The following is a 27,634-nucleotide window of genomic DNA, read 5'->3' on the forward strand; positions in this document are numbered from 1 at the left end:
AGTTTCCCCTAGAACTCTTTTCTTTTAAACATCTCCCCTATGGTTCTACACATGTATATTTGAAAACCACTGCTAGGAGAAGTTGCTAAACGATAAAAAGAGCAGCCCATAGGGATGCTTATTGGGGGGGGGGGGGGGGGCGGGTGGGATCTCATTTAGAATAATGAAGTTTTAGTCATTATTAGGTATATCCCACACCTACTTTATTTATGGTGCACACACGCATACTTATAATCCATATATGTATATAAACTGAATTGCTTTGTGTTAAGTAGTGACAGGTATGAGTTTGAAGAGAGTGGACATTGTAAAAGAAACCAGTTACAGTTTAAGTGAGATGTGCTCATTTAAGTGCTTTGTATTTTTGTATTAAAACTTAGAATGAGAGCTCATGGATATAGAGAGCAGATTGGTGGTTGCCTGAGATGTAGGGGATCATGGGTGGGTGGAATGAATGAAAGGGGTCAAAAGGTACAAGTTCCCATTCATAAAAGGAATAAGTCATAGGGATGTAATATATAGCATGGTGACTGTAGTTAACAGTACTGTATTGCATATGTGAAAGTAGCTTGGAGAGTGTTTTGAAAATTCTTCTCACAAAAACTTTTGTAACTCTGCATGGTGACAGATGTTAACTGAACTTATCGCAGTGATCATTTTGCATTTAAATACAAACAGTCAAATCATTATGCTGTACAAACTAAAAAAACTTAGAACGCAATTTTGTCTTTCCCAGTTGGAGTCATTCGATGTCCAGTTTGCAGCCAAGAATGTGCAGAGAGACACATCATAGATAATTTTTTTGTGAAGGACACTACTGAGGTTCCCAGCAGTACAGTAGAAAAGTCTAATCAGGTAAGTGTATTAAGCCTTAAAATGTTTTGCCTCCTCTTTTTTTTTTTTTTTTTTTTAATGTTTGTTTATTTTTTGAGAGAGAGACAGAATGCAAGTGGTTAGGGGCAGAGAGAGAGGGAAACACAAAATCAAAGCAGGCTCCAGGCTCCAAGCTGTCAGCACAGGGCCCAGCGCGGGGCTTGAACGAATGAACTGCGAGATCATGACCTGAGCTGAATTCGGACGCCTAGCTGACTGAGCCACCCAGACGCCCCTATATTGCCTTCTCTTAATGAAGCAGCCTAAGTTACTGAAGGACGCTAAAATAAAAGGTGTCTGACCCCCTTTTGACCATTATGTCTATCAAATTATGTAATATTTTAAAAGGAATATAAAGAATAATGAGTAATTCATCTTAAGGATTAAAACAGTGCCAATACAGAAGCCTTGCTTGTACCCCCACCTTCCCTTTCCCTTCAGAGGAAACCATTATTCTGTATTTGATAGTATTTCATTTTTTTGTAATTTTACTCTATGTATTTCATTTTTTTTTGCAATTTTACTATATATTGACAGATTTTCTAAATTTTAAGACCCGTTTTTTCATTTTTTTCTGTTTTAATGATGAACTCTATAATGATACATATGAAAAATTGCATGTCTTTGATTAGTATGGTTTCACATTTTAAGAAAACTTTCTTTTCTGCATGGTATTTCTTTGAAAGCCTCATTTGGTAACATTGTCCGGGTATTGCACTTAGAGGCCCACTGGTGTTTTTCTCTTTTCCCCACTTCCATATCCCACATGTAGAACATTTCTATTGGCCCCTTAGATCTATCTAGATGTCCAGTCCCTGGAAGATGAACTGTAGTGGCTCTAGTGGAGGTGAGCTGGGATTGATTCTGTAGTGTACACTAAGCGTAGCATATTAGTCTACTTTTGAATTAGGATTGATTGATGATTTCTCTAGGCAGTTCCTTTAATTTAGAGCACTAGATCTGTGAAGGAATTGAATCTATGAGAAGAAAATGATTATTAATCTAAAATGTAAAAATCTAAAAAGTTATCTTTAAGATACTTTAATCACATAGCTAAGTTTCTGTACTTTTCACTTTCAGCTTTTCTCGTTGGTTTCTTGGGGGAACTGTGGGAATTTAGGGCTCATCTTAAATACATCTGTTACTAACAAAAATACCCCTTTTGTTTCAAAAGTGTCCACAGTTCAGGGGCACCTGGGTGGTGTCTGACTTCAACTCAGGTCATGATCTCATAGTTCGTGAATTCGAGCCCCACAGCGGGCTCTGTGGAGCCTGGAGCCTGCTCCAGATTCTGTGTCTCCCCCTCTCTCTGCCCCTCTCTAGCTCACGCTCAGTCTCTATCTCTCTCAAAAATAAATAAATGTTAAAAAAAAAAAAAAAAGTAAAAAATAATAATAATAAAGTATCCACAGTTCATCAAAGGCCAAACCAGGGCTTAATGCAGAGAATAAATTTGCCAATTGTTGTGAAACCGGTTTTAAAAAATAGAAATGTAGTTATTTATGTGAACTACAGTGTCAATTACTTAGCTCTTCTGAAAGTTTCCCTGTGAATACTACTGATTTTTTTGTCTTCTAGAGTGTCATTCACTTTCATATATGATTATATTTATACTACATAAACTTTGTTAGTCATATCACTTGAACTCTAGTAGTACATGTGCATGCTCAATCCAGAAAATTCAAAAGCAAAGCAGCATAAATAATCAACAGGATGGAGTAATGATCTGATATGAATTGACAATGATAAGAGATGAGAACTGAAGGGATTCTAATCTAAAGGACAAATCTAAGAGGCTGCTTTTTTCCTCTGTATATCAATTAGTTTTTAGTAAGTTTATTGACCCTATTTTGGTCACAGAAACATAATAGGAAGAAGTTATAATCAGTTAAACTAGAAATAGAGTTCAAATTGACCTCTTCAGTGTAGGTAAGTGAGGCTAGGAGAGTGTTAAACCTGGTTCAGGAATAGGGTACTTGTTAGGGATATTTTGGGAATGAAGACTAGAGAGGTAATAATGTGGGATGAATTGGAGGTAGAAAGGCCTAGGCAAAAGGTATTGAGAGCTGAGCTAGCCTAGTGGCAATACGAGAAGGAAGGGGATAAGTTACAGCTCACACAAGGTTTGATGTTCCTGATTGGATGTGGAGGTGAGAGGGACCTCACTGCCAAGATGGTGGTGCTTTTCACAGAGATTAAGAGGTAAGGGAAGTAGATAGAGGATTGGTTTTGAATGTGATTGAGTTTGCCTCTGAGACTAAGGTGATGTCATCTGTGGTCAAACTGGAGCTCCGAGGATAGTTCATAGCTGAACAAAGATAAAGCTTAAAAAATGTTTGTTACAGATAATTTTAAGCATTACCAAGAGAAGGGACAGTTTCACATAACAAACTCCCATGTACACATACCTAGCTTAGTAGCCATCAACTCTTGTTTTATGTTTATCCTGACACCCTTCCACATACTATATTATGTTGAGGGTAATCCCAGGCATTATATCATCTAATCCATAAATCTTTCAGTACTTCTTTGGAAAAATAATTTTTTATAAACCTAACCAGCATATTAATTTCACATGTAAAAAACTTTACAGTTAAACCTTAATATCATCAAACATCCAGTGATATGTGTCTCTAATTCTTATGGTTTCTTTTTTTAAACAGTGGTTTGTTTCTATAAGGATCCATTAAGGCCTACACAGTGCATTTGGTTGATTTGTCTCAAATCTATCTTTTAATTAATCTCAAAATACCCCTTTACTTCACTAGTTTTCTTTTTCCTCCCTTTAAACATATTTGTTAGATAAACTGGGTGTTAGTCCTGTGGAGTTAGCCTTATTCTACATTTTGCTGACCATCTTCATAAAGTCATTTAACATGCTTCTCTGTTTCCTGTATTTTGTGTATACTGACAGTAAATAGGTAGAAGCTAATTTCATTTCAGGTCCTTTTGGGTTAGGGGGCATAAGAATACTTTCATCCATATGTCTGTGTGTACTTCAATCAGGAGGCATGTGAGTTTTATCTGTCTTTTTTCTAACGTCAATGACCATTAATGATCACAGCCATGATTTCATATTAAATTAGGGCTTTGAAAAATTGTGACATTCTCATTCTGTCATTCCCCTATATTTCTTATCTGGAAGAGAAACAGAAGCCTTCCTTCATTTATTCTTTGGTTACATACATAGCAAAGGTAGGTTAAGTACTTGGTTCATTTCCTTTAGTTGCTAATTTTTAGAATAGTGACTTAGTTTCTTAGCGTTCTTCAGAGATAACTAATGAGTGGTGTGTTTGTATCTTTATGAACTCATGGATTTTTAATATAAAAGGTGTTGTAGTAGTTAGTTGTTCTTAATTGATGATCAAATTGTGCCATCTTGCCAATAGGAGCCTCACATTGATTCCTGAGTCATTCTGATAGAATCGCAGTAGTCCTTGCTGTCTTCCCTACTTTGTGTTTTGACGAGATTTTGTTAGGATCTTTGGTTTCTTTTAGTCACACATGGTATCTGGAGACCACAGTATGGGTGCTAGGGGTATTCACTTTAAAAAAGAGAAGTGACTACACTTACAGTGTTGAGCACTGAGGGATATATAGAATTATTGAATCCTAAAATTGTACACCTGAAGCTAATATAACTGTGTTAATTATATGTCAGTAAAAAAGAATAAACAAGTCCATCTGGCTTGGTTTTGAATTTAGGCCACATAGTATCTCCTGGGGCACAGTCAAAGGATCTTCAAACACATGGAATTTTGGAAAGAACCGTGTTAGAGTTTCTGAAATGTTTATTAAGTGACAGGGAAAAGGATAAACAGAATACAAAGTGAGTATTAGATGATAGAAAACTGTAAACCTTAGTAAGGAAACTAGCATTTTTAAGAAGGCTGAGATTTTAGAAAAGTCATAGGTGCAAATTTTTTAACAGAAAAGCTTAGCCTAGTGGTCAGAATATACTTACCAAACGAACAAATTTCTGGAGCAAAAATGTGAGAAATAACTTCAAGAGTTCAAACAGCAAGTGTCTGTTCTCTACATCAAAAAAACTAAATCTTCATCCCCTTGATACCCAAACCGGTAGATAATAATATAAAAATTTGGTGTACAAGTATTTGTTCTTTATGATACCAAATGTCCAACTGTGACGTTTTTGTTGCTGTTAGTTTTCTGCAGAGCTGGCTAGTAGTTTAACCTGGTGTCATGCAGAGTATATGAGAAATAATGGTTGTAGCCTTGGCTTCTGGGCTGTCCCTTAGGATAACCAGAGTCAGGATCATCTCTAGTGCAGCCATTCTTTGAGGTTCTACTTTGACCCTGTTGAGGGTCACAGAAGGCTCCCTGTTTCCCTTCCCTACCCTCACTGCCATGGAAGGGTCATGTGAACAGCACCAAGAAGACTGCTTATTTATCAGGAGAGTCGTGGATCTGCTGAAAATTCACATTCAGCGGAGGGAGTAAAGTCTGTGATTACCAAATATGAATGTATTCCACTGCTAAGCAAACAGCCTGATTTGAGGCTCATGAGAAGTTACTGAGGGAGGACATAACGTCTATCTCTGAGATTCTTGTATCTGGAAGACCTTAAGAAGAGGAGGCATTTCATCTGGCTCAGTAGTGCACTCTCCAAAAATAAAGTGTGCTTCCTTATGAGGTAATGGGTGCCTAGTATTTGAAAATATACAAGGAGCAACTGTCTAGGAAAAAAAAAAAGATGAGATAAATGTAAAATCAAAAAAGTAAAACCTACAAATCTAAATTGGACTTACAAATATCAATATATACTTGTGGTGTATATACACCACATCAATATACACCACAAGTATATATTGATATTTGTAAGTCCAATTTAGATTTGTAGGTTTTACTTTTTTGATTTTACATTTATCTCATTTATCCAGTATTGGAAATCTTGGTTCTTAATTACAGTGACAAAATCATTTATTTTCTCCAAATATATATGTTATACATTATATTATAGGGTATACTATATCAGTTTTGGTAAAATCAGAAACCATCTTAATCCTGAAAATTAACTAGATATAAACTTGTTTACTGAAAGGTAAATAAGAAATACTTAAAGTATCCTAGAGATAGCAACCATAAGGAAGCGGCTGAGGGAAAAAGGAGAAACTAGTCAAAATTAGAGGAAGGGTCTTGTGGAACGTCAGTTCAGACCTCTGAAGAGGCGATGTTTCATGTTGGCGTCTCAGCCTTGGGATTGCAGACCTCAGAGGAGCAGGCGTCGGCCTACGGTGTCAGTATCTCCAAAGCTGGTTCCATGAGGACTGGAAAAACTGTAGTCTGGTGCTAAGGGCTGCTGGGGGAGGGAACGGCTGCTGCCAGGGTGAGGCAGTATTGATGGGTCTGATGTTCATGGAGAATGCAAGCAAATAAAAAGACAGCTAAGATGATCAAGTACTTCTTCCTCTGGCACTGCAGTCTCCCTCCAGCACCATCTCGTTAGAATCCAATGTGGACCCAGCTCATAAAGCATAAATACAGTTTGCAGAGTAAGAGTATAGAAGAATAGAGATGGTGCTGAAAGTAGAAATTATAGAGTTGTTTCCGTCAAAATGGAAAGCAAGGAACACAGCAATTACTACATGCATGCACTGGCGATGGTCAATCAAATCATACTTTCTTTTAAGTTTTTATTTAAACATGAGTTACCATACAGTGTAATATTTTAAAGTTTACTTGAAATAAGTAATTCTTTGTGTGGTTAAGCCACCCACTTGATAGTTTAATTTGCTTTTGATTTTTAGGCATTTAATTTTTTTTAACATTTATTTATTTTTGAGAGAGAGAGAGAGGGAGAGAGTGACAGAGCATGATTGGGGAAGGGGCGTAGAGAGAGGGAGACCCAAAATCTGAAGGAGGCTCCAGGCTCCAAGCTGTCAGCACAAAGCCTGATGGTGGGGCTCAAACTCATGAACTGCAAGATCATGACCTGAGCCGAAGTTGGACTCTCAACCAACTGAGCCACCCAGGTGCCCCAGGCATTTAATGTATTTAATTTAATTTATTAAATACAGTATATTGAGAGAAATTTAGACTCTCACTGTTTAATCTACCCTGTAGGTAGCCATTTAATTTCCTTTATTCTTCTGTTTAAAATATTATTTCATATGTAATTTTAAGTAATTTTATGTTTAAAAAATATTAGCAAATGTCATTTCACCCATCCCCATCTTTCTTAGATAAGCACTAGCATGATTTACTTTTCTACTTTGCTTTTTTATTTTACTTCATATACTGAGATCTCTCATTCTTTTTTTTTTTTTTTTTAACCTTTATTTATTATTGAGAGAGAGACAGAGCATGAGCATGGGAGGGACAGAGAGAGAAGGGGAGACAGAATCTGAAGCAGACTCCAGGCTTTGAGCTATCAGCACAGAGCCCTACGCAGGGCTCGAACCCACGAACTGTGAGATTAGGACCTGAGCTGAAGTTGGACGGTTAACCGACTGAGCCACCCAGGCGGCCCTGTCCTCATTCTTTTTTGTAGCATAGTGCAGCCTAGAGGTTAAATTTTAGGTTATATCTTTAAAGACGTCATAATTGAAGCTAAGGCAGTAAGGATGAGACAATTCCCGATTCTAACAAAAATCTACAGAGGGAGGAGGAAGAGTGGAGGGTTATATCCAGAGGGCATCAGGGAGATAAGAGGATCTGGAGATACCAAGGAATCCAAATGGTTTCTAGGAAGTAGGAGCCAGGGGCTTTAATGATGTTAGAAAGGTTAAAGATAAGAGCTGAAGAAAAGACAGGTTCGATGAATGAAAATGTTATCCACGTATTTGGAATTTAGCTAAGGTAAAGCACTAACTGAGGGGGAAGGGGGCGGAATTTCTTTTCCCCATCACAGAAGATAACATAAGGACTGCTTCTCTATAACTTTAATAACTGTTCCCAGAGAATAGTGACACCATGTACAGTTACACAAGCTGGAAACAAAGCTTTCCCTTCTTCACCTCCCGTATCCAGTGCATCTTCTGAACCAGTCAGTTTCACTCCCAATCTCCCTCATTTATTCCCACTTCCACCCACTCTCACCTAAAACATTGAAAAAACCCTCTTACTTATCTCTGCAGGAAACACTTCCCCCTTTTCTAATCTATTCTCTATATTGCAGTGACAGTGATTTTTAAAATTGCAAATCTGGCCATGTCACTTACTTAAAAGCTTTTAGGAGACTTCATCAGACAAGGACCAAAATTGTCATATGATCCTCCTTGATCTGACCCCTGCCTGCCTTGCCCCTCACTTCTTCTCTTGCCAGTCTTTCCCCTTGATCCTACTTTGTGCCAGTTCTTTGAACCTGCTGTGCTCCTTTTGCCTGGAGGCTATCGTACATGCTCTTCTCTCTGCCTAGAAGGCTTTTCATTAATAACTGATGACTCAACTTCCATACCTTAATGTTAATATGATCTCCTTAGAGAAAGCCTTGCCTGGGTAATCTCTCACTTTCTGCAGTACCCCAGCCCCACTAAAATGAGATTGTTTCCCCTATCATAATGCTCTTATAACTTCTCATACTTTATGGCACTTCTCAGTGTGTAATTGTGTATTGGTGTGAGCCTTACAGTAATGTTTGTGTGCTTCACATTTAGTCTTCACCACGACTCAATAAAATCTGTTATTAACTTCATTTTAGAGAGCATTCTACGTAACCTGCCCAAGACTACTCAGCTGACGAGTGGGGAACTGGGATATGAACCCACACTCTCATCTAGGACACTCAGGATCATAGGGCAGGAACCATGTTTGCTTTTCCGCATTGTTCTATCCTCAGCACTTAGCACAGTGCCTGGAATATTTGTATATTGAATGAAGGACAGTATTATATATCCGCTTCATAAGTTTATAAATTTAAATTTATAAGCACTCTTAAGATAACCGATAGAGACCAAGTATGGTTGGTATATCATTTTTATATGACGAGTTGTTTATCATTTTTGTATGATATCATTTTTATCATTTTTATCATTTTTATATGACGAGTTGTCTTTTCATTTTTCTTAAAAATTGACATGACATGTTTCTCTTACTAGGTGTGTACAAGCTGTGAGGACAATGCAGAAGCTAATGGGTTTTGTGTAGAGTGTGTTGAGTGGCTCTGCAAGACATGCATCAGAGCTCATCAAAGAGTGAAGTTCACAAAAGACCATACTGTGAGACAGAAGGAGGAAGTATCTCCAGGTAATGAATTAGTTCTTTTAACCTCTTTTTCTCTATCCTTCCCACCCTTATCTTCCTTCCTGTACTGACTTTGTTTTCATACACTTGTAATAGACTCCTGTTTTTTTCTTTTTTTTTGTTTAAAAAAAGGAGGTGTATATTGTAATTGAAATTTGAAGACATATATAAATGACAAATATAAACCCTCCTCTTCCTATAAATGGCTTAATTTGGTGCGAATGTACAGCAAATGAAAAAAAAGTTGCTTTTTAAACTTCTCTCATCACTTATTTCTAAGGTGTGACAAGAGGTGGGCTTAACAAAAGTTTTACAACTCTTTTCCCTCTGATATTGTTGTGGTAAACCGGTTTTGTGATATTTGATATGTAGATAACTGAAGAAGCTCTGCTTTTTATGTAATTTATGGCTTCTCAGTTTTTATTGTATCGCTTATAAAGATTACTAATATTTTATTGTACTAAAATATATGTAACTTAAAACTTGCCATTCAAACCACTTTTACAAGTACAATTCAGTCGCATTAATTGCATTTACAGTGTTAGGCAACCATCACCACTGTCTGTTTCCACAGTTTTTTCATCATCCCAGAAAGAAACGGTGCCCAATAAGTAATAATGCTCATTCTCCTCTTACCTCCGCCCTTGCTAACCCCTAATCTACTATCTGCCTCTACAAATTTGCTTATTTCTGCAAGTAAGATCATACAGTAGTTGTCCTTTGGTGTCTGACTTATTTCACTCGCCACAATATTTTCAGGGTTTATCCATGTTGTGGCATTTATCAGAACTTCATTAATTTTTATGGCTCATTAATATATTTTTGTTTAAAAATTAGTTTATTGCTTTTAATTCAAGTCAACCAGTGTTCATATGTCTATTCTATATTCCAGGAATTTTGCTGGGTATTAGAGATGAAAAAGTAAATAAAACAGACACTTTTACCCCCACAAGAGTTATTAGTATGATGAAGACTAGAACAAATTAGCAATCATAGTTTGGTCTCATAAGTTCCACGGGAGCACATCAAAGGAGCATCAGACTCAGATTTGGAGATTTAGGTTGGAGGCCACATCTAGGGCTTGACAAACGAATAGAAGGAGGAGGGTGGGGAAAACTGAAGTACAGGTGCACATTTACAGAGGGAGACTGTTGGATGTACCTGGAGAGTAAGATGCAAGAAGAGGAGGAAGAACGAGATGAAGCTAGGATTCTGGTGACACAGGAAAAGGGAGTATGATTTCCGAAGGTACTGATGAGGGAAAGGCAAAAGAGGCCAGGTACAGGTTCAGACACGTTGAACAGATTACTGCTAGACAGACTTCTTTTTCTGTGAATTCAGCCATCTACTGAAAAACAAAGGAGAGGAAATAGGATTTAAAGGTAAGGAATGTGAGGGATATTTGAAAGAACTCTAGTTGGAAGAGAGCTCCAACTTCAGAAACAGAGATTGTTTGGTAGCATTGAGGTTACATTTGATGTATAGGCCTTAAAACTTCCTCCATCAGGCTTCAGCAGTGTGGGGATTGGTATAGATAGAGAAGAATTGAACTTCTCTAGGATTGGGGTTTAGCTGGACAGGTGTTCTGGAAGTTCAGTAGAGGAAGGGGTTCAAATAATGGCATTTATTGAAATGAAGGATTTTTTTTTTTAACTCTATAAAGGAGATGAAGTTGATAGTACTGTCAGTTGATAGGATGAAAGAAATTGTTGAAACTAGAGATCACGGAGGCACAGTGAGAGCGGTTAACTAAAAACCGGAAGGTTAAAAAGTAGACGTTATTAGAGTGGATGTTTGAATCTGTGATTAGAGAAATGAACCAATTAAGCACAATCCAAAGTTTAGGGTGGGACCATGATGTAAGGAGCTAAAATGGAATACAGGTCTCTGGAGATGAGAAAGTCTGAGAGCCTTGTTTTTATGTGGCAATCTGTGTAAACTTCTAACTCATCCAGAGTGATGGTGACACTGAGGACTAGGAAGATGACTGAGTCAGGATCTAAATTCTCCAATAAGTAAAGGAAATCTATAAATGAATGACATGTTCTAATTATCTAAATCAGAAGCTCTGTACTTACTGTAGACAATATTGTAAAACAAAATACCTGCTAGTGTATGTAGTTATATACAAAGAAAAACAACCATAAGAACACATACTAGGTTATTAATAGTGGTTATTTCTAGAAGTGGGATTATTTCTGAAATGTTTGGATTTTACCCTTAATTATTAGTGAAATAACTGCTTACTGTTGAGTCAATTATTATACTTATTTGTATTCTGATTTTTTTTAAATTTAACATTATACATAAGCATGGCTCAATATTATCCTCACTCTGGATAACTATTAAGTTACATGGAGGACTACAGTATATAGTGAAAACGTTATGATTATTTCTGTGTTAGTGGGTACCCTCTAAGGATTTTTGCAAAAGTGGGTAAATAACTTTTTTAATCATGTTCTTTATACATTTTTATTAGATTTTCTGAATTCCATTTAAAACAGTCTTCTGCCATATTGGAGTGGAAAACATCGAGTTGGGTCACAGTCACTTATCTGCTTATTTTCTTAAGACTTTTTAATTCCATAAAGCACATTTTAAGCTACATACTTTATTTTTCTCCTGAGTTAGTTTGAAGTTCTGGAATGAAAAGCTTATTTATCTTTTCCTTCTAAAATGCTGAGAATACCTAACATTCTGTGTCTTTTTTCTTGATGTTAATTGAAGTCTAGTTGACACACAACGTCAAGTTAATTTCAGGTGTACAACATAGTGAGTGGACAAGTCTGCGCATTATGCTGTGCTCACCACACTACCATGTGTCCCTGTACCACAAACCTAGTAGTAGTGATGGTGTCAGTGAAACTGCTTATAGCTCTTTTATATTTCAACGGATTGAAATGTAAATGAACAATCTAATAATTATGTAGTATTCACTTATGTTAATTTTCTTCTTTTTGCCTCCTGTTGTTTGTACAGAGGCAGTAGGTGTGACCAGTCAGCGGCCAGTGTTTTGTCCTTTTCATAAGAAGGAGCAGCTGAAGCTTTACTGTGAAACATGTGACAAACTGACATGCCGGGACTGCCAGTTATTAGAACATAAAGAGCATAGGTACTGTCATCTTTAATTATGTGCACACATGTATGGTAAGCTTTATGAGGAGTGGAGGGCTGCTGGCACCCCAGCCAGATGGCAGTCGGCAAATGAAGTTTTGTTCAGCCAACAGTATGTTGGCCTGTTCCAGGATTTTTCAACTTGGTCACTACAGATACTTGTGGGGGTCCTGTCTGGTTCATTGTATGGTGTTCAGCGGCATCTTTGACCTGTATTCAATAGATGCCAGTGGCATCCTTCTGGTTGTGAGGACCAGAAATGTCTCCAGATGTTGCCAAATGCTCTACAGAACAAAATCACCCTGAGTTGAGAACCACTGGCTTACACACTATTTAAAACTAAATGGAATTAATTTCCAGTGTTGTAAAATGAGATTTTACATTATCTTTGGGTTTTTGAGAGAACAGAACCTGTTATAGCATGGGCCTCGTACACTTTGATTAGCATTTGGATGGAATTCACTTTAGTGTTGTGTAGAATGAGTCACGCCTTTAACAATTCATCATAGTTCCTACTGAAGATTATTTCTAAATCTGATGTCCATAGGCATTTCAGTTAGCAACCACTAATTTATTTAAATAGTAAGATTCTGATTAGTACAAATAAAATTGGTTAAAATGGTCAAGGCTCAAAAACTGGTGGTTACCAGAGGGGAGGTGGGGTGGGGTTGAAAAGGTGATAGGGATTGAGGAGAGCACTTATGAGCTTCAAATATTGTGTGTAAGTGTTGAATCCTTAAATTATACACCGGAAACTAATATTATACTGTATTGTTATCTAACTGGAATTTAAATAAAACAAAAACAAGGAAAAGAAAAGAAAAAAAAAAATGTCTAGGCTCCCAATAATGGCAGGCTAGGCAATTTGGACCAAACCATACCAGGGAGGATAACTAGAAAACCTGGGTAAAATACAGAAGTCATTGATAAAAAGTCTTAGTAGTAAAGATTTACTGGACCAGGTTGGAGGGGGACAGGGAATGAGAGGAGCGTTTTTACCCTTCATGGCATTTTACCAGGAAATCAAGGAGCACTTTTAATAGGCCACAGGGCTGGAAGGACAGCAATTGGAGTTCAGGGGTTACAGGGCTTGAAGGTTTCTCCTTGCCTTAATTTGGAACCCTGAAAGTCTATGCTATCATAGTAAAGATGAACTAGCTAGTAAATAGTTCCTGACTGGGACTGAAGCCTCAGCATCAAATTTTTTCATTACCCAAAGTTGGAATAAATTGAAATCCTATTGCTGGTGCCCCAGGGTGCCTGGTAGATTCAAATGTAAATGCTCCCTGAAGAGAGAAAACATCATCCTATGCCTCAAGTTGATGCAGTAATGAATTTTGCAAAATGGTCCAACACATAATTAGAAGTAATCACGTATGGTAGGTGATGAGACAATGTGAACAAAACTTACCAGATACAACAAATAAGATAAAAAGACCCTTAAGGCTATATCTTACCATATTGAAGATCGGGGACAAAATGGAAATTTTGAGTAGAGAACTGAAAACTATAAAAAAGAATGAGATGGGAAATCCAGAACTAAAAATTACCATAACTGAAATTAACTCTTAGAGGCTATAACAGATTTGACATAGCAGGAAATGAGAATTGATGAACTAGAAGAAAAGTAAGAAAATACCCAGGATGGAAAGTAGAGAAGAAGTAATACAGGGTGCAACTGGGGTCCCATAAGGAGAGAAGAGAGAGGAATGAGAAGGAAACAACATGTAAGGACAGAATATAATGGTTTGGAATGTGGTAATACTGAAGAAAGATATCTAGCCCATATTTAGGAAGCCCTATAAATGCCCAGGAGGCTGCTTAAAAAAAAAAAAAAAAAAAAAGGCAGTATGTTTTTAAGTACAAAAAGAAAATAATTACAGAGCTAAAATTATATAGCCAGTGAACATATTCTTTAAAATGAAGATTAATGAAAGACATTTCAGACCAAATAAACTGGGATAATATATCCCCAGTAAACCCTCACTAAAGTATACCTTAGGCAAAAGAGAAATGGTGGTCAATGCATGACGGAGTGAAAATCATTTAAAATTGGAAGTACGAGTAAATCTAAATAAATATCAATTTATGAAACAATAAAAATGTCTTACTGGTATATGTCATGTGTGTTCTGTATAGTACACAACAGACAGGGGGATATGGAGTCTGTGTTCTAAGGCTTATGTACAGTTTAGGAAGACGGTAAAAAAATATAAATCAGTATTAGATAACTCCAGATCTGCATTTTGAAATGTCTAGAGTAATCACTAAAAGAATATAGAAGTGTATCTGATTATCAAAGTAACATAGAGGGGAAATGGAATAATTAGGCTAAAGACAGGCCAAAGAAGAAAAACAAAGAACAGAGGGGATTTAATAAGGACTTGGTAAGTGTAAATCTATAAATAGATTTGTAATTATAATAAATGTAAATGGATAAAATGTCCCAAATTAAAAGATTGCAAGCTTAATAAAAAAATTGAAAATCTGCTATTTGCTTTTTAGACAAGAAGCAACTAAAGCCTAAGTATATAGAAAGAATGATGGGAAAAGATGCGTTATACAAACATTAACCAAAGGCATGCTGTTATGTGAAAGTGTATTGTTTGAGATACAGAGGGAAACTTTATACGATAAAAGGCTCTCTTCATTTAAAAGATGTAGCAGTTCTAAATCTATATGCCCATAGCTTTAAAATGCATAACAAAAAATGACAGAACATATAGACATATCTAGAGTGGGAAATTTCAACATACTTTTCTCAATAATTGACAAGCAAATTAGAACAGTATATTTTTGTAAGATTCAAATAACCTAAATAGCAAATGACCTTGTGGACATTAAGAAACACTGCACCCAATAATACACATTCTTTATAAACATAAAAAGAAAACATTTAATTGACCATATGTCAGGGCAATCTTAAATTTCAGAGGGTTAAAATCATAAAAAGTTTTTGTGTAAAAACTCAATGCTGTTAATGTAGAAAATAATGATAGATGATAAAAATCTCCATATATTTGAAAATGAAGAAATGAAATTCATATGAAAATGAAATGCAGTGATGCATGATCCTGTGCTGTATCCTGGACTAGAAGGGGAAAAATTATTTAGAGGACATTATTTTTAACTTATTTTGAGAGAGAAAGAGAGACTGTGAGTAGGGGGAGGGCAGAGAGAGAGGGAGAGAGAATCCCAAGCAGGCTCTGCCAACACCCAGCTCCATGTGGAGCTCTAGCCCACAAACTGTGAGATCATGACTTGAGCTGATCATGATACGCTTAACCTACTGAGCCACCAGGCCCCCCTTAGAGGACATTATTGAAACAAATGGCATTATTGGAATATGGTCTGTAGTTTAGATAAGAGTATTACCTTAACGTCAGTTTTCTTTTTTTTTTTTTTTTAATTTTTTTTTTTCACTCCCTATTTTTGAGAGACAGCGTAAGTGGGATGGGACAGAGAGAGACAGAGACACAGTATTGGAAGCAGGCTCCAGGCTCCAAGCTGTCAGCACAGAACCCGATGCGGAGCTCGAACCCAAAAACGATGAGATCACGACCTGAGTCGAGGTTGGATGCTTAACCCACTGAGCCACCCAGGCACCCCAGTGTCAGTTTTATATTTAATCATCACACTCTGGTTACATAGCAATATCCTTACTCCTAAGAAATGCATTCTGATTATTAAGGCATTAAAGAGCTATGATGAATTAATACTTGAAAAACTAAGCCGTGTAAAGGTATAGGAGGTCTCTGTACCATTGCAGATTTAACTGAAATTGTTTCAAAATAAACAGTTCGAACTAAATTTAAATAAAACATCAAAGAAGAAATCCCAATGGATATAGGAAAATATTTTTATCTGAATGATCGTGGAAATAATATCCTTGAAATACACTGTTAAGGCCATGATAAAAGGGAAATAGATATCATTAAATGTATATATTAGGTAGATAAAAAAATACACTAAACATCTCAAGTTCAGAAAATTAGTAAATTAAGCCTAAACTAAGTGAGGAAAAGGACACGATGAGGATAAGTACAGACATTAATGAAGTAAGTAAAGCCAAAAATCAAATCTTTCAAAATATTAGTAAATTGACAAATTCCTTTAATGAGTGATTTAGAGAGCAGGCCCAAAAAACCAATGCCAGGAGTGAAAAGGGGGCATCACAACATTTTCTAAAGGCATTCAAAATTATGAGATGATTATCTGTCAATGGGTTTGGAAATTTTTGCATGAAATAGGATAATTCTTAGAAAATACAGCTTCCCAGGGGCGCCTGGGTGGCTCAGTTAAGCATCCAACTTGATTTCAGCCTCGGTCATGATCTCACAGTTTGTGAGACTGCGCTGGGCCTGCTTGGGATTCTCTGTCTCTCTTTCTGTCTGCCCCTCCCCTGCTCACTCACTCTATCTCAAAAAATAAATAAAAAAAGAAAAGAAAATACAGCTTACCAAAGCTAGCACAAGGTAAGATAGAAAATCAGAATAGCCCTTAGATTTATATCCATAATTTTTAACTTTCTCACAAGGGAAACTACAGGCCCAGATGACTTCATTGATGAATCAACAAAATAGATAAAAATAACACCTTTTAAATACACACAATCTCATCCAGAGGACAATAAAAGGATGAATTCTCTCCAACTTGTTTTATGAGGAATAAAAATAGAAAATCACGGACTAGTCTCACCCATGAAATGAATGTGAAAATTCTAAGAAATAGGAAACCAAATCCAGTAGTAATGTGATTTTTGGACAATATAATTACAACCAAGTTGGCCTTGTTTTAGGCATACAGAGTTCATGTAACATTTGAAAATCAGTTATGTAATTCATATTAAAAGAATAAAGGAAAAATTACATAATCATTTCAATAGAGACAGGAGAAACATTCTGTCAAAAATATGCACCTATGATATAAAGACTTCGCAAACTAAGAATAAAAGGAAATTTCCTAAACCTGAGAAAGGTTTTCTGTAAAATGAACCAGAAAACATCATAACAGAATATTGAAAGTTTTAAAATTGAGTTTAAGAACCAGATAACAAACATTTTGACCATTTCATCTAACATTACACATTACTAGGGTCTCAAAGACCGCATTCTATACAGAGAAAATCCAACAGAATTAATGTTAACTATGTTCCCCTTTTTTTCTAATGCTGGCAACACTATAATACTGATTTAAGTACGCTTGCACTTTTAAATCACATTATGTAAAATACTGTGTTTTATGCATTTTACGAAAAATTAATAAAACTGGTTGTCTTCTATATTACTGTGTCCCTGGAGCTACTCTTGAGTCATCATACGTACTTTGTCAGAGATTATCATGTCCATTTACAAGTTAACGTTTTTAAAGTGCTGTATTTTATGTTGCTTGAAGCTTTGTTACATGCAAGGCATAGCATCAAGAGTTTTTCCTCATCCCACCATTTTCCCCAAAGGCATATATTTGTGACCTTTATGACACAACTACCTAATGTTCAAAAGTAATCTTCAAGCGGTGCCTGGTGGCTCAGTCGGTTAACCATCCAACTCTTGATTTTGGCTCAGGTCATGATCTCACAGTTCATGAGATCGAGCTTTGTGTCGGGCTCTGCACTGACAGTATGGAGTCTGCTTGGGATCCTTTCTCTTCCTCTCTCTTTCTCTATATGTATGTGTGTGTGTGTGTGTGTGCGCGCGTGCACACGTGCGCATGTGCTCTCAAACGTTAAAAAAAAGTGATCATCAAAATATTTACAGCATCAAACTTTAACAATTAGGAAATTACAAAGTAGTAAGGAAATCTACTTAAATATCTGTGGTTACTTTTTGCCAGGTCTGCCAGGTGAGTTCTTTAAGCCTTTTAAACTATGAGTGATAGATATGTATCTTCCCCAAATTTCCAAAATAATTTAGAGTATCCATGAGTAATATCTGTAAAGATTCCTCCTTTTCTTAGAGACACTTTGGAGAGTGCAGAAAACCTGCCTTCCAGGGATATATTTAGTATTATTTATATCTTTTAAACTCTCTTTATCTTAGCTTTTGGGGGGATGCTTTTCCTCATTTTTTATTAGCATGAAATAATTGGCTTGTTTACTTGTCTTTTCAGATACCAATTTATAGAAGAAGCTTTTCAGAATCAGAAAGTGATCATAGATACACTAATCACAAAACTGATGGAAAAAACAAAATATATAAAATTCACAGGAAATCAGATCCAAAACAGGTAAATTTACATTTGTGGTGTTATGATAAATCATATTTATATAACATATTAAGAATACTCTCTTTTAGAACAGGTATTTTACTTAGCTCATGGTGAAGTAGATCTAAGTAAGCTGTCAGATGCCTCTAATAACGTAGTTTGTAAGACTTTTCTAGAAACTTTGGGTTTCTGGAAACTGAACTGGAAAGCATTCTTTTCAGCCATGAAATTTCAAAACTGTTATGGTAATAAATTGCACTGAGTAATGGATCATTTATCTGGCAGGTATTGATAATTTATAATTATCTGATGTTTCAAATTTTAAAGAAATGCCAGGATTTAAAAACAAAATCAACTACTTTTTGCCACTATTATAAAATATTTTAACACTTTATTATACATACATAACTGCTTTTTTAAGCATTGGTCAACTTTGAGATGCCTTCTCTGGGCTGTCACCTTTTAACTACAATAGGGTGGAGGTCTTAGGACACCAGGAGGCAGGGATTGTTAAACGGTTTCACGCACCTTTAATTTCTTATCAGATAACAATACTTGCACGGTTTCTATATATTACCTGTTACGCTTTTTGTTTTCCGAAGGAGGAATCCTCAACTGTCCAAAGTCTCACATCTCACAAGTCAGTGATTAGGGGAGCAAACCACTCACCTCCACATGGAAGAGTGAGTTTGTTTAGCTTACCCCCCTTTTTTCATCCTGTTTGGAACCCGCACTGACATAGTACAACCTTTACAACAGCTATGAAATCCCATTTTCCCTTCTTTTGTTGTTTTGCACACAAAAGTAACATATCACTGTCCAGATAAATCAAGAAATCCTTTTTAAAAAGAGCCTGAGTAAGAGAGGCCTCACAGGGGATTCATTAAGAGAAAGTCTTGTGGTTTATCTTCCTTAAGACCAATCATTATAATGTGTTATTTTTGTCATTAACCTTTTTCAGTAATTACTATGACCATTTTTTTTTAATTTTTTTTTTTTTTTTACGTTTCTTTATTTTTGAGAGGCTGAGAAAGACAGAGCATGAGTGGGGAGGGGCAGAGAGAGAGGGAGACACAGAATTGAAAGCAGGCTCCAGGCTCTGAGCTGTCAGCACAGAGCCCCACGCGGGGCTCGAACCCACGAACCGCGAGATCATGACCTGAGCTGAAGCCAGACGCTCAACCGACGGAGCCACCCAGGCGCCCCTATGACCATTTTTATTCTTTGTGATAATAACAGTTCTGTCGTGTGTCTTTTGTTTTTTAGTCTTCCTTAATCAGCTCTCATTGCATTTTACCTTTCTCTTTTACATAACAACTATATTAACCAAATACTGTTTCATTTACCATATTCTAACCATACTATTTTTGCCAAATAAAGTGGTGGGCTTAAAAGTTTATCTGAGTAGTTGAAAATTTGTAAGGGATATTCACAGAATGATGGAGATAGTTACAGGTGATTCTACTGTGTAAGTGGCAAATGGTAGCAATTGTAAAGTAACTAATTTTATGTGAAAGCTCCACCCTTGATGAAATTTAGTCTTTCTTCTTACTCTTTCATTATGTATACGGTATGAGCTGTGGATCAAAGTTCACTTTTTTGTAACCTATGGATGTCCATTTGTTCCAACACCATTTGTTTAAAAGACTAAATTATTGTTATTTAATTGCCTTGTCACCTTTGTAGGGAATCGGTTGACCATGTATGTGTAAGGTTCTTTCTAAACTCTGTATTCTGTTACATTGTGTTTTTCTTTTTTGACAGTACCCCACTTTCTTCATGACTGTAGCTTTTTATAGTTAGTCTTCAAACCAGATAGTGTGAATTCTCCAAATTTGTTCTTTTACCTTTCTGTTAGCGGCTTCCTTATGCTGTTTTTACAACGTCATACATTATCGCATGAAAGGATTTGGGGTTTTGAATTGTAAGAATTAAAGAATCTTTGGATTAGGTGCTAATTGCTCATATCTGAATAGACTGTCATGAAAGGATTACATTTACAGCACGGACTTACTTTGGTTTTAATTCGTTTTCACGTGTGTGCAGACAATGGCACGGCCTGTCCTTTTTTCATCCTGTTTAACCACCATGAAGATGTGAATTCTAAATTAGTTTTTGTTTTGTTTTGTTTCAGAGGGTTGTTTTCTTCCCATATCTATCTGGGTTTCTTGATTTTCATAGCCAATATTGGTGTCAAGTGATTATCTTAAGTTGCAACGGAAAATAAAATCTCTGCCCTATTGGTTTTAAGTCTTGGAGGGTAACTATTGGAGAAGCAGACTGGAGAAATCAAACTTCCAATTTCTCTCAAAATGTTTAGTGGGTGTCCCGTTATTCTCTTCTGCTTTTGTAAGATATTCTGGTATGATGCTGTGTATTTCTTATCTGTCTATCTCGATCTCCATGACAATGGCCTTCCCGTCTTCTCTAACGAAGGGAAAAACTGTACATGATAGCTGATGAAACATAAAGTGGTATTGAGCTGCTTATTTGAAGACAGATGTGTTCTTACAGTAGCTCTCTACTGTTGTTCTCTTTGCTTCTGTGCGGGCATAATGAATACTGCAGCAGTTCAGATCACTAAGAATGACATGCTTACACTTTCCTACTTGGTAGTTAGAGTGGATATAATCGAACATGTTTGGAGTCCTGGTTTTCTTGCTCATAAACCTTTTTTTGGTCTACCCTTTTAGATCAAGTATTGATTTTCTTGAATGATTTTCATCATGATCTTTCCAAGTCATATTTTCTTAAAATGTGTTCGTTCTCTTGCAATTTTATACATTTTGATTTTAAGATTGAATTAAGTGACTGTGTTTTTCAGAAGAATTACATTTCTGCTATGTCATCTTCGAGAAAGTCAATTTACACTGAAGGACCCTTAGAAACAGCTGAGCTTTTAAGAGTTGAAAACATTTTGGCCTAATTTAGACATTAGAAAATCAATTTTAAATATTATAAAACAAATCTTCTGCCTTAGAGTTTAGATTTTTCCCCCTTTCATTTAATTTTCAGGATAATTGAAGTAAATCAAAATCAAAAGCAGGTGGAGCAGGATATTAAAGTTGCTATATTTACATTGATGGTAGAAATAAATAAAAAAGGAAAAGCCCTACTGCATCAGCTTGAGGTAAGTTACTGTTGATGGGACAGTATGTTTGTAGCGATTTAATATAGTAGTTTCTCATGTATTTGTGACTTTGAAATCACAGACTTTTTCATCCATTTATGATTGAATAATATTACGTCTCCATTCCTAAGTTTTCTTTTACCATATTCTACATTGTAGCTGACAGTTTATGGCTTAGTGTTTCCTCGATAGCACAAAGCACAGTGCCTTGCTTGAAGGAGCTCTGTAAATGTTGAAGAGATTAATCATTTTAGATTCATTCAAGTGACAACTTGGGGCCACCAAAGGGGTGCACTCGAGCAAAAAAGATTTAGAAAGATAACTAAGCTATATTTTGTTTTCAAACATAAAGGTTTAACCCTATGAGAAATTAAGTAAAAGGATATGCCTTCCACTCTCAACATTTTAGTCTTAATCCTCTGTAAAAGTAGTATGTAGGGAGGGATACCCAGGGCACTTAGGATAGTTGTTTCTCACCACGGTGAGAAAAATATTGGGCTCTTTCTGAGTTTTTTTATACTCATGAAGGTCTAGATCCAAAGTCAGTGTTTGCCTCCAGATAATAATAGATTACAACTTCTCCATGGTATAGTAACATAATATTAATTGCATGATATTTTAGTATTCTTTTAATGGTGCAAAAAGAATTCACAGTAAAGAAGCAATTTAGAATGAGAAGAGAATGCAAGAATTCTGATGTTTAAGGATTTAAAAAAAATAAAAACTCCTAGAATAATTTGGTTTAACCTCTTTATTTTGTAGTTGACAAAATTGTAAGGTCTTTCTCAGAGAGTCCTGCCCTCCTGGGAAAGCATGGTCATTCCATGGTTCATCAACCATACAGGAAACAAAGACTAAAGACTTGTCTTATTTAGTGAAGAAGTATTCTGTCCAGGAGACCTCATTTATAGTATTTTTTCAAGATTCTGTGATTTCTTTCTTTTTTTTTTTTTTAATTTTTTAATGTTTGTTTATTTTTGAGAGAAAGAGACAGAGTGTGAGCGAGGGAGGGGCGGAGAGGAGACACAGCCCAGGCTCCGAGCTGTCAGCCTAGAGCCCCTTGCAGGGCTCAAACTCAGGAACCGTGAGATCATGACGGGAGCTGAAGTCAGATGCTCAACTGACTGAACCACCCAGGCACCCCTCTTTTTTTTTTTTTTTTTTTTTTTTTTTTTTAATAGAAACACTTAAAGAATTTAAAACATTTTCCAAGCTCTGTTTAAAATCAAGCATCACTTAGATTGGCTTTCTCAGAAATTACTAGTGCGTGCATGGCTGTGGCTCTTGCCAGACTCCGCTGTAAATCAGAATCTCTTGGAGAGTTTTTCAAAAAATGAAGATAAAGTAGTGTCTGGGTGGCTCAGTCAGTTAAGGGTCCACCTCTTGATTTCCACTCAGGTCATGATGTCCCGGTTTGTGAGATCGAGCCCTACATCAGCTCTGTGCTGCACATGGAGTCTGCTTGGGATTCTTTCTGTCTCTCTGCCCCTCCCTTGTGTGTGTGCACCCTTCGTCCCTCTCTCCCTCTCTCTCCCCCTCTCCCCCTGCCCACCTCTGTCTCTCTCTCAAAAAACAACACACACAAAAAGTTTAAGTGTTGTCTACCACATGGTGTGACTGGGCACAAAACTGGTTGCAATCAGGACTAGAATGCCTAAAACGTGAAATCATGTGATTGCACAACATGTGATCTGATAACTTTATTAGATTGTTTTTTATTTTTATTGTATTGTATTTGTGGGTATTGAGTTTTAATTTTGGGTATTGAATTTTATTTATAAGTATTGAATTTTATTTATGAGTGTTGAATTTAATAGGCATTGACTGACTGTATCATAGCCAATCCATGGTTTTTGCCCCTTTTTGAATATTGGAAGATGCATGAACACCAACCTAAATTCCAGAGTATGTAAAACTAGACCAAGGGCCTGGTGTGGAGGGTAGAGGGTGCAGAGACGGTGGTGGCAACAGCAGAAGCTGCGTTGTTGGGGGCACAGTTTTTGTGGCAGCGAGACTGATCCTTTTATACTAAGAGGAAAAACACTAAGAATATTTCTTATGAAAATTCAAGTTTCTATCACTTGGCTTCTCAGAGGTGACAGTTATTCTAATTTGGTAATCTGAAAATGACCATTAAAATATGTTATATGCGGGACTAATTTTGAATTTTCTTCTTTTCAGAGCCTTGCAAAGGACCATCGCATGAAACTTATGCAACAACAACAGGAAGTGGCCGGACTTTCTAAACAATTGGAACATGTCATGCATTTTTCTAAATGGGCAGTTTCCAGTGGCAGCAGCACAGCATTACTTTATAGCAAGCGACTGGTAAGATAGCTAAGTATGGCATGGAACATACCATCAAAAAGCAGAGAAATGATGGGCGTCACTGGAATACTTAAAATTCAGAAATGTTCATTAGTCTATTTGTACTTAAGTGCCCTTACCTATCTCTAATTTTAAGTGATCAAAATATTTTCGTTTTGAAAAGTATATTTAACTGCCATGGTTTAGGTGTATTCTAATCCACCACTGTCCTTCCTGTCTGGTTCTTTGCCAGGTTTTCTCTCAGTGGCAGTCGAACTTAACACTAACAGTAATGATAATAATAAATATTTCCTGCTCACCTGTAGTGTGCCAGGCGCTAATTCTAAGAATTTTCTATGTAATAGTTCACTTAAGCTTAGGCATCATTTTTATAAGATAGGTATACCTATCCATCTTTTTTGTATGGATGATGAAGGCACAAAGTTAAGTGACATTTGTAAGGTCACACAGAGGTATCAACCAGAATTCCGTCTTGGACACTGAGCTTAGAAGCTGTGTTCCTCTCGTCGGCAGCACGTTGATCACTCTGGCGGCCATAAATGGTGCTGGATATCTCAACCCCATTTGGTAAAGAAAAGTGGCTGTGTCATGATGAACAATTGTGGTAGTAGTCTAGAACCTTGCTACTGAAAATATTTCATCACTGCACACTAGTAATCACCTGAGGATTCTGGATTAATGGTTGTGGAGTAGAGCTAGATTCTGTATTTCTTACAAGCTCCCAGGAGATGCTGGTGCCACTGGTCTGCATTCTTAAAAATTGCTGCCTTACCTTCATTTTATTAAAGATTTCACAATGGGGCGCATGGGTGGCTCAGTAGGTTGAGCATCTGACTTGGGCTCAGGTCATAATCTTGAGGTTCATGAGTTCAAGCCTTGCATTGGACTTGTTGCCATCAGCACAGAGCCCACTTTGGATCCTCTCTCCCCCTCCCTCTGTCTCTCCCCTGTGCACGCACTCTCTGTTTCTCTCTCTCAAAAATAAATAAACATTAAAAAAAATGGGGCGCCTGGGTGGCTCAGTGAATTAAGCATCTACAACTTGAGCTCAAGTCGCCGTCTCACAGTTTGTGGGTTCAAGGCCCCCGTCAGGCTCTGTGCTGACAGCTCAGAGCCTGGAGCCTGCTTCAGATTGTTTGTCTCCCTCTGTCTCTAACTCTCTCTCCCCCACTCGTACTCTGTCTCTCTCTCTCTCAAAAATAAGAAAAAATAAAACATAAAAAAAATTAAAAAGACACTTAAAAAATATATTCGGGGCACCTGGGTGGTGCAGTCAGTTAAGCGTCCAACTTCAGCTCAAGTCACGATCTCCCATTTTGGTGAGTTCGAGCCCCATGTGGGGCTTTGTGCCAACAGCTCGGAGCCTAGAGCCTGTCTCTGTGCCCCTCCCCCGCTTGCACTCTATCTCTCACAGGAAATGAATAAACATAAAAAAAATTTTTTTTTTAAAACAAAAAGATTACTCAGAGAGTTACCCTTTGAAATCAAATTAGGACATCCAAATCAGTTTTCTGTTCACCTGTTCTTAGAGTCAAGTAGCAAAATTTTTCTCTGACCGTTTTGAAATAAGGAAATGTACTTCTGGATAAACTTTTATAAACTAGGTTCAAATATTGAGTTGAAGACTTGTTAAAAAAAATTGATTTATAACTATTTCTAAAACTATTCCTAATCATGAATTGTATTCAACTCTTGGACTTTTTTTCTTTCTTAATATTTCAATGATACATTTTTTCCTGACTTCTTTCTTTTTTTCTTTCTTTCTTCCAATTGCTTTATTGGTCTTTTGAAAAATAGCTTCTAGATAGTACGTATCTTTTCTGTTTTCCTGGATATTTTTCTGAATGTCCAACAGAAAGAGAATAAAAATAGAAAATGAGACAATTCTTTTTTCAATTATGAGTGAAAAGTTATGGATATTGAATATTACGGTATTGTGTAAGAAAGCATATTATTCATACAGTCAGATACTTAGTAAATCTCTGTCTAAAAATTTCTCTGATTTTATTTTATGATTTTATTTGCAATTATAATAAGAGAAAACAATAAAAACAGATGGGATTACTTACTCAGCACAATGATCTCGTGACATAGGAGAAAGGAAGAATGTTGTTGACATTATATAGGAGAAAATGGGTACAGCAAATTACAAGGAACCAGTATTACTAGATTCGCCAAATCATTTCTTTTCTGATTTTTAAAAGTCTGTGGAACCCAAGTGGCCCTTGAGTCGCAAATGTATGTAGCTAATAAAATAATTGGCCTGCAATGCACACTGAGCTGAGGCTTATACTTATTTGTAAACACTTAAAAGGATCTCCAACCTCAAAAAATTTGAAAATTACTATATACTATAACTCCGTTCCTCATAGTTTTTCTGCATGGTACATGTAGCCGTGTTTACTCAAGTTATCCTTTAAATGATGGCTTTCATGTGCTTAAAAAAATAAGAAGAAATGCCTTGCAGGCCTGAAATTTCAAGCTTGGCTTGCAATTCTTAGTTCACTTTTTGCTATAGGAACTGTGGTCAAGAAAAGACAAAAATCAATGGAAGAGCAAAATCTTTCCAGAAGTCTAGTATTAAATATATTTTGAAACAGTTTCACAGTATTTCCTCAGAACTCTTCTGTCAACCTGCTAACACTGAATTTATCCTTTATTATTTAGAAGGAAGGCAAGCAACGTTGACAGAAGAAAGGCCAGGAGAGTAAAACACGATCATTCTTTTTACTCTCCGTAAATATTTCTATAATACTAGCAATTAGGAAACTATTAAGTTATAAGTAGTAAAAAGGAATTCTTTTCTCCTTTTTTCCCTTCTCCCATCTAATTAATCTTCAGTGACCTTCTTTGTGTATTCCTGAATGCCTCATTGCCATCTCCTTATTTCTAATCTTTGGTGCTCACAGGATATGATTCTTTCTTGCCTGAGTACTGGTACCCTTTCCTGCCTCTTCTTGCTCCTGAATAATGTCCATCTTTTTAAAGACTACCTACTTCAGATTAGATTGGTCTTCCTTTCCACTTGTCAGCCTTTCATGACCAAGACTGGATTGGGTTTCTCTTTCTTGTGTTTACACACCCTTTGTGCATATGTCCATCATACTATTACTGATTTTTATCTGCTATTATATTTGCATATGTTTCTATGAATCTCATTAGACTCTACACTTCTTAAAGTAGGAATTTTGTGTTACTCAGTGCTTGATGCATAGGAATTCAACGAAAGATTGATGGTAAAAAAAATCAGGTACAAGATAATGTCTTCTTTCAGAAGCTCTAAGTATAGACAAAACCGCCTGTTCATTTTTATAGGATTGGAAAATCAAATACTAAATTTCTTCTTTAAGTTTATTTTAACTTCATTAGAAAGGAGACAGTATATAGTATTGCTATCTTGAAAGCTGTTTTGATACCTTTCATATTTAAAAAAAATGTTTTGTCTGTTGCTTTTTGAACAGTAGCTAAGGTTTCAGTGTAAAACCTGAGTTCATTTAAGTTCAGATACATCTGAAGAGATTAACAAGTGTGTATATTTAATGAACCATTACCCTCTATACCAGTCATGCCTTATCACTTCTCAGAAATAACTAAAACATGCGTCAGGAGTTTTGACAAGGTTTACATTTTAGATGGGTAATAAAATAATTTGACAGTGAAAGAGCTCTTGTATTTTACATTGAATGACAGTAAAATACATCAGGAAAAAATGTTACTTAAGGAACAGAGTTTGGCCAAGTTTGATACTACTTTTAGACCTTGGTACAAATTAATAGTAAATAG

The 27,634-nt window shown here is 36.4% G+C and overlaps 1 protein-coding gene across 2 annotated transcripts in view; it reads left to right on the plus strand.

Annotated features, from left to right (window-relative positions):
- Positions 1 to 27,634, plus strand: part of TRIM24 (tripartite motif containing 24) — a 128,667-nt gene that overhangs the window by 65,677 nt on the left and 35,356 nt on the right. For both annotated transcript variants that reach the window (XM_078438867.2, XM_078438868.2), the window contains exons 2-7: positions 737 to 855; positions 8,931 to 9,078; positions 12,055 to 12,187; positions 18,298 to 18,414; positions 21,409 to 21,523; positions 23,705 to 23,851. In XM_078438867.2, the coding sequence (XP_078294993.1) occupies positions 737 to 855; positions 8,931 to 9,078; positions 12,055 to 12,187; positions 18,298 to 18,414; positions 21,409 to 21,523; positions 23,705 to 23,851 (779 nt within the window). The remainder of the gene's footprint in view (positions 1 to 736; positions 856 to 8,930; positions 9,079 to 12,054; positions 12,188 to 18,297; positions 18,415 to 21,408; positions 21,524 to 23,704; positions 23,852 to 27,634) is intronic.

Source organism: Panthera onca, chromosome A2, assembly GCF_046562875.1.
Source record: "Panthera onca isolate mPanOnc1 chromosome A2, mPanOnc1 haplotype 2, whole genome shotgun sequence".
NCBI classification, from domain to species: domain Eukaryota; kingdom Metazoa; phylum Chordata; class Mammalia; order Carnivora; family Felidae; genus Panthera; species Panthera onca.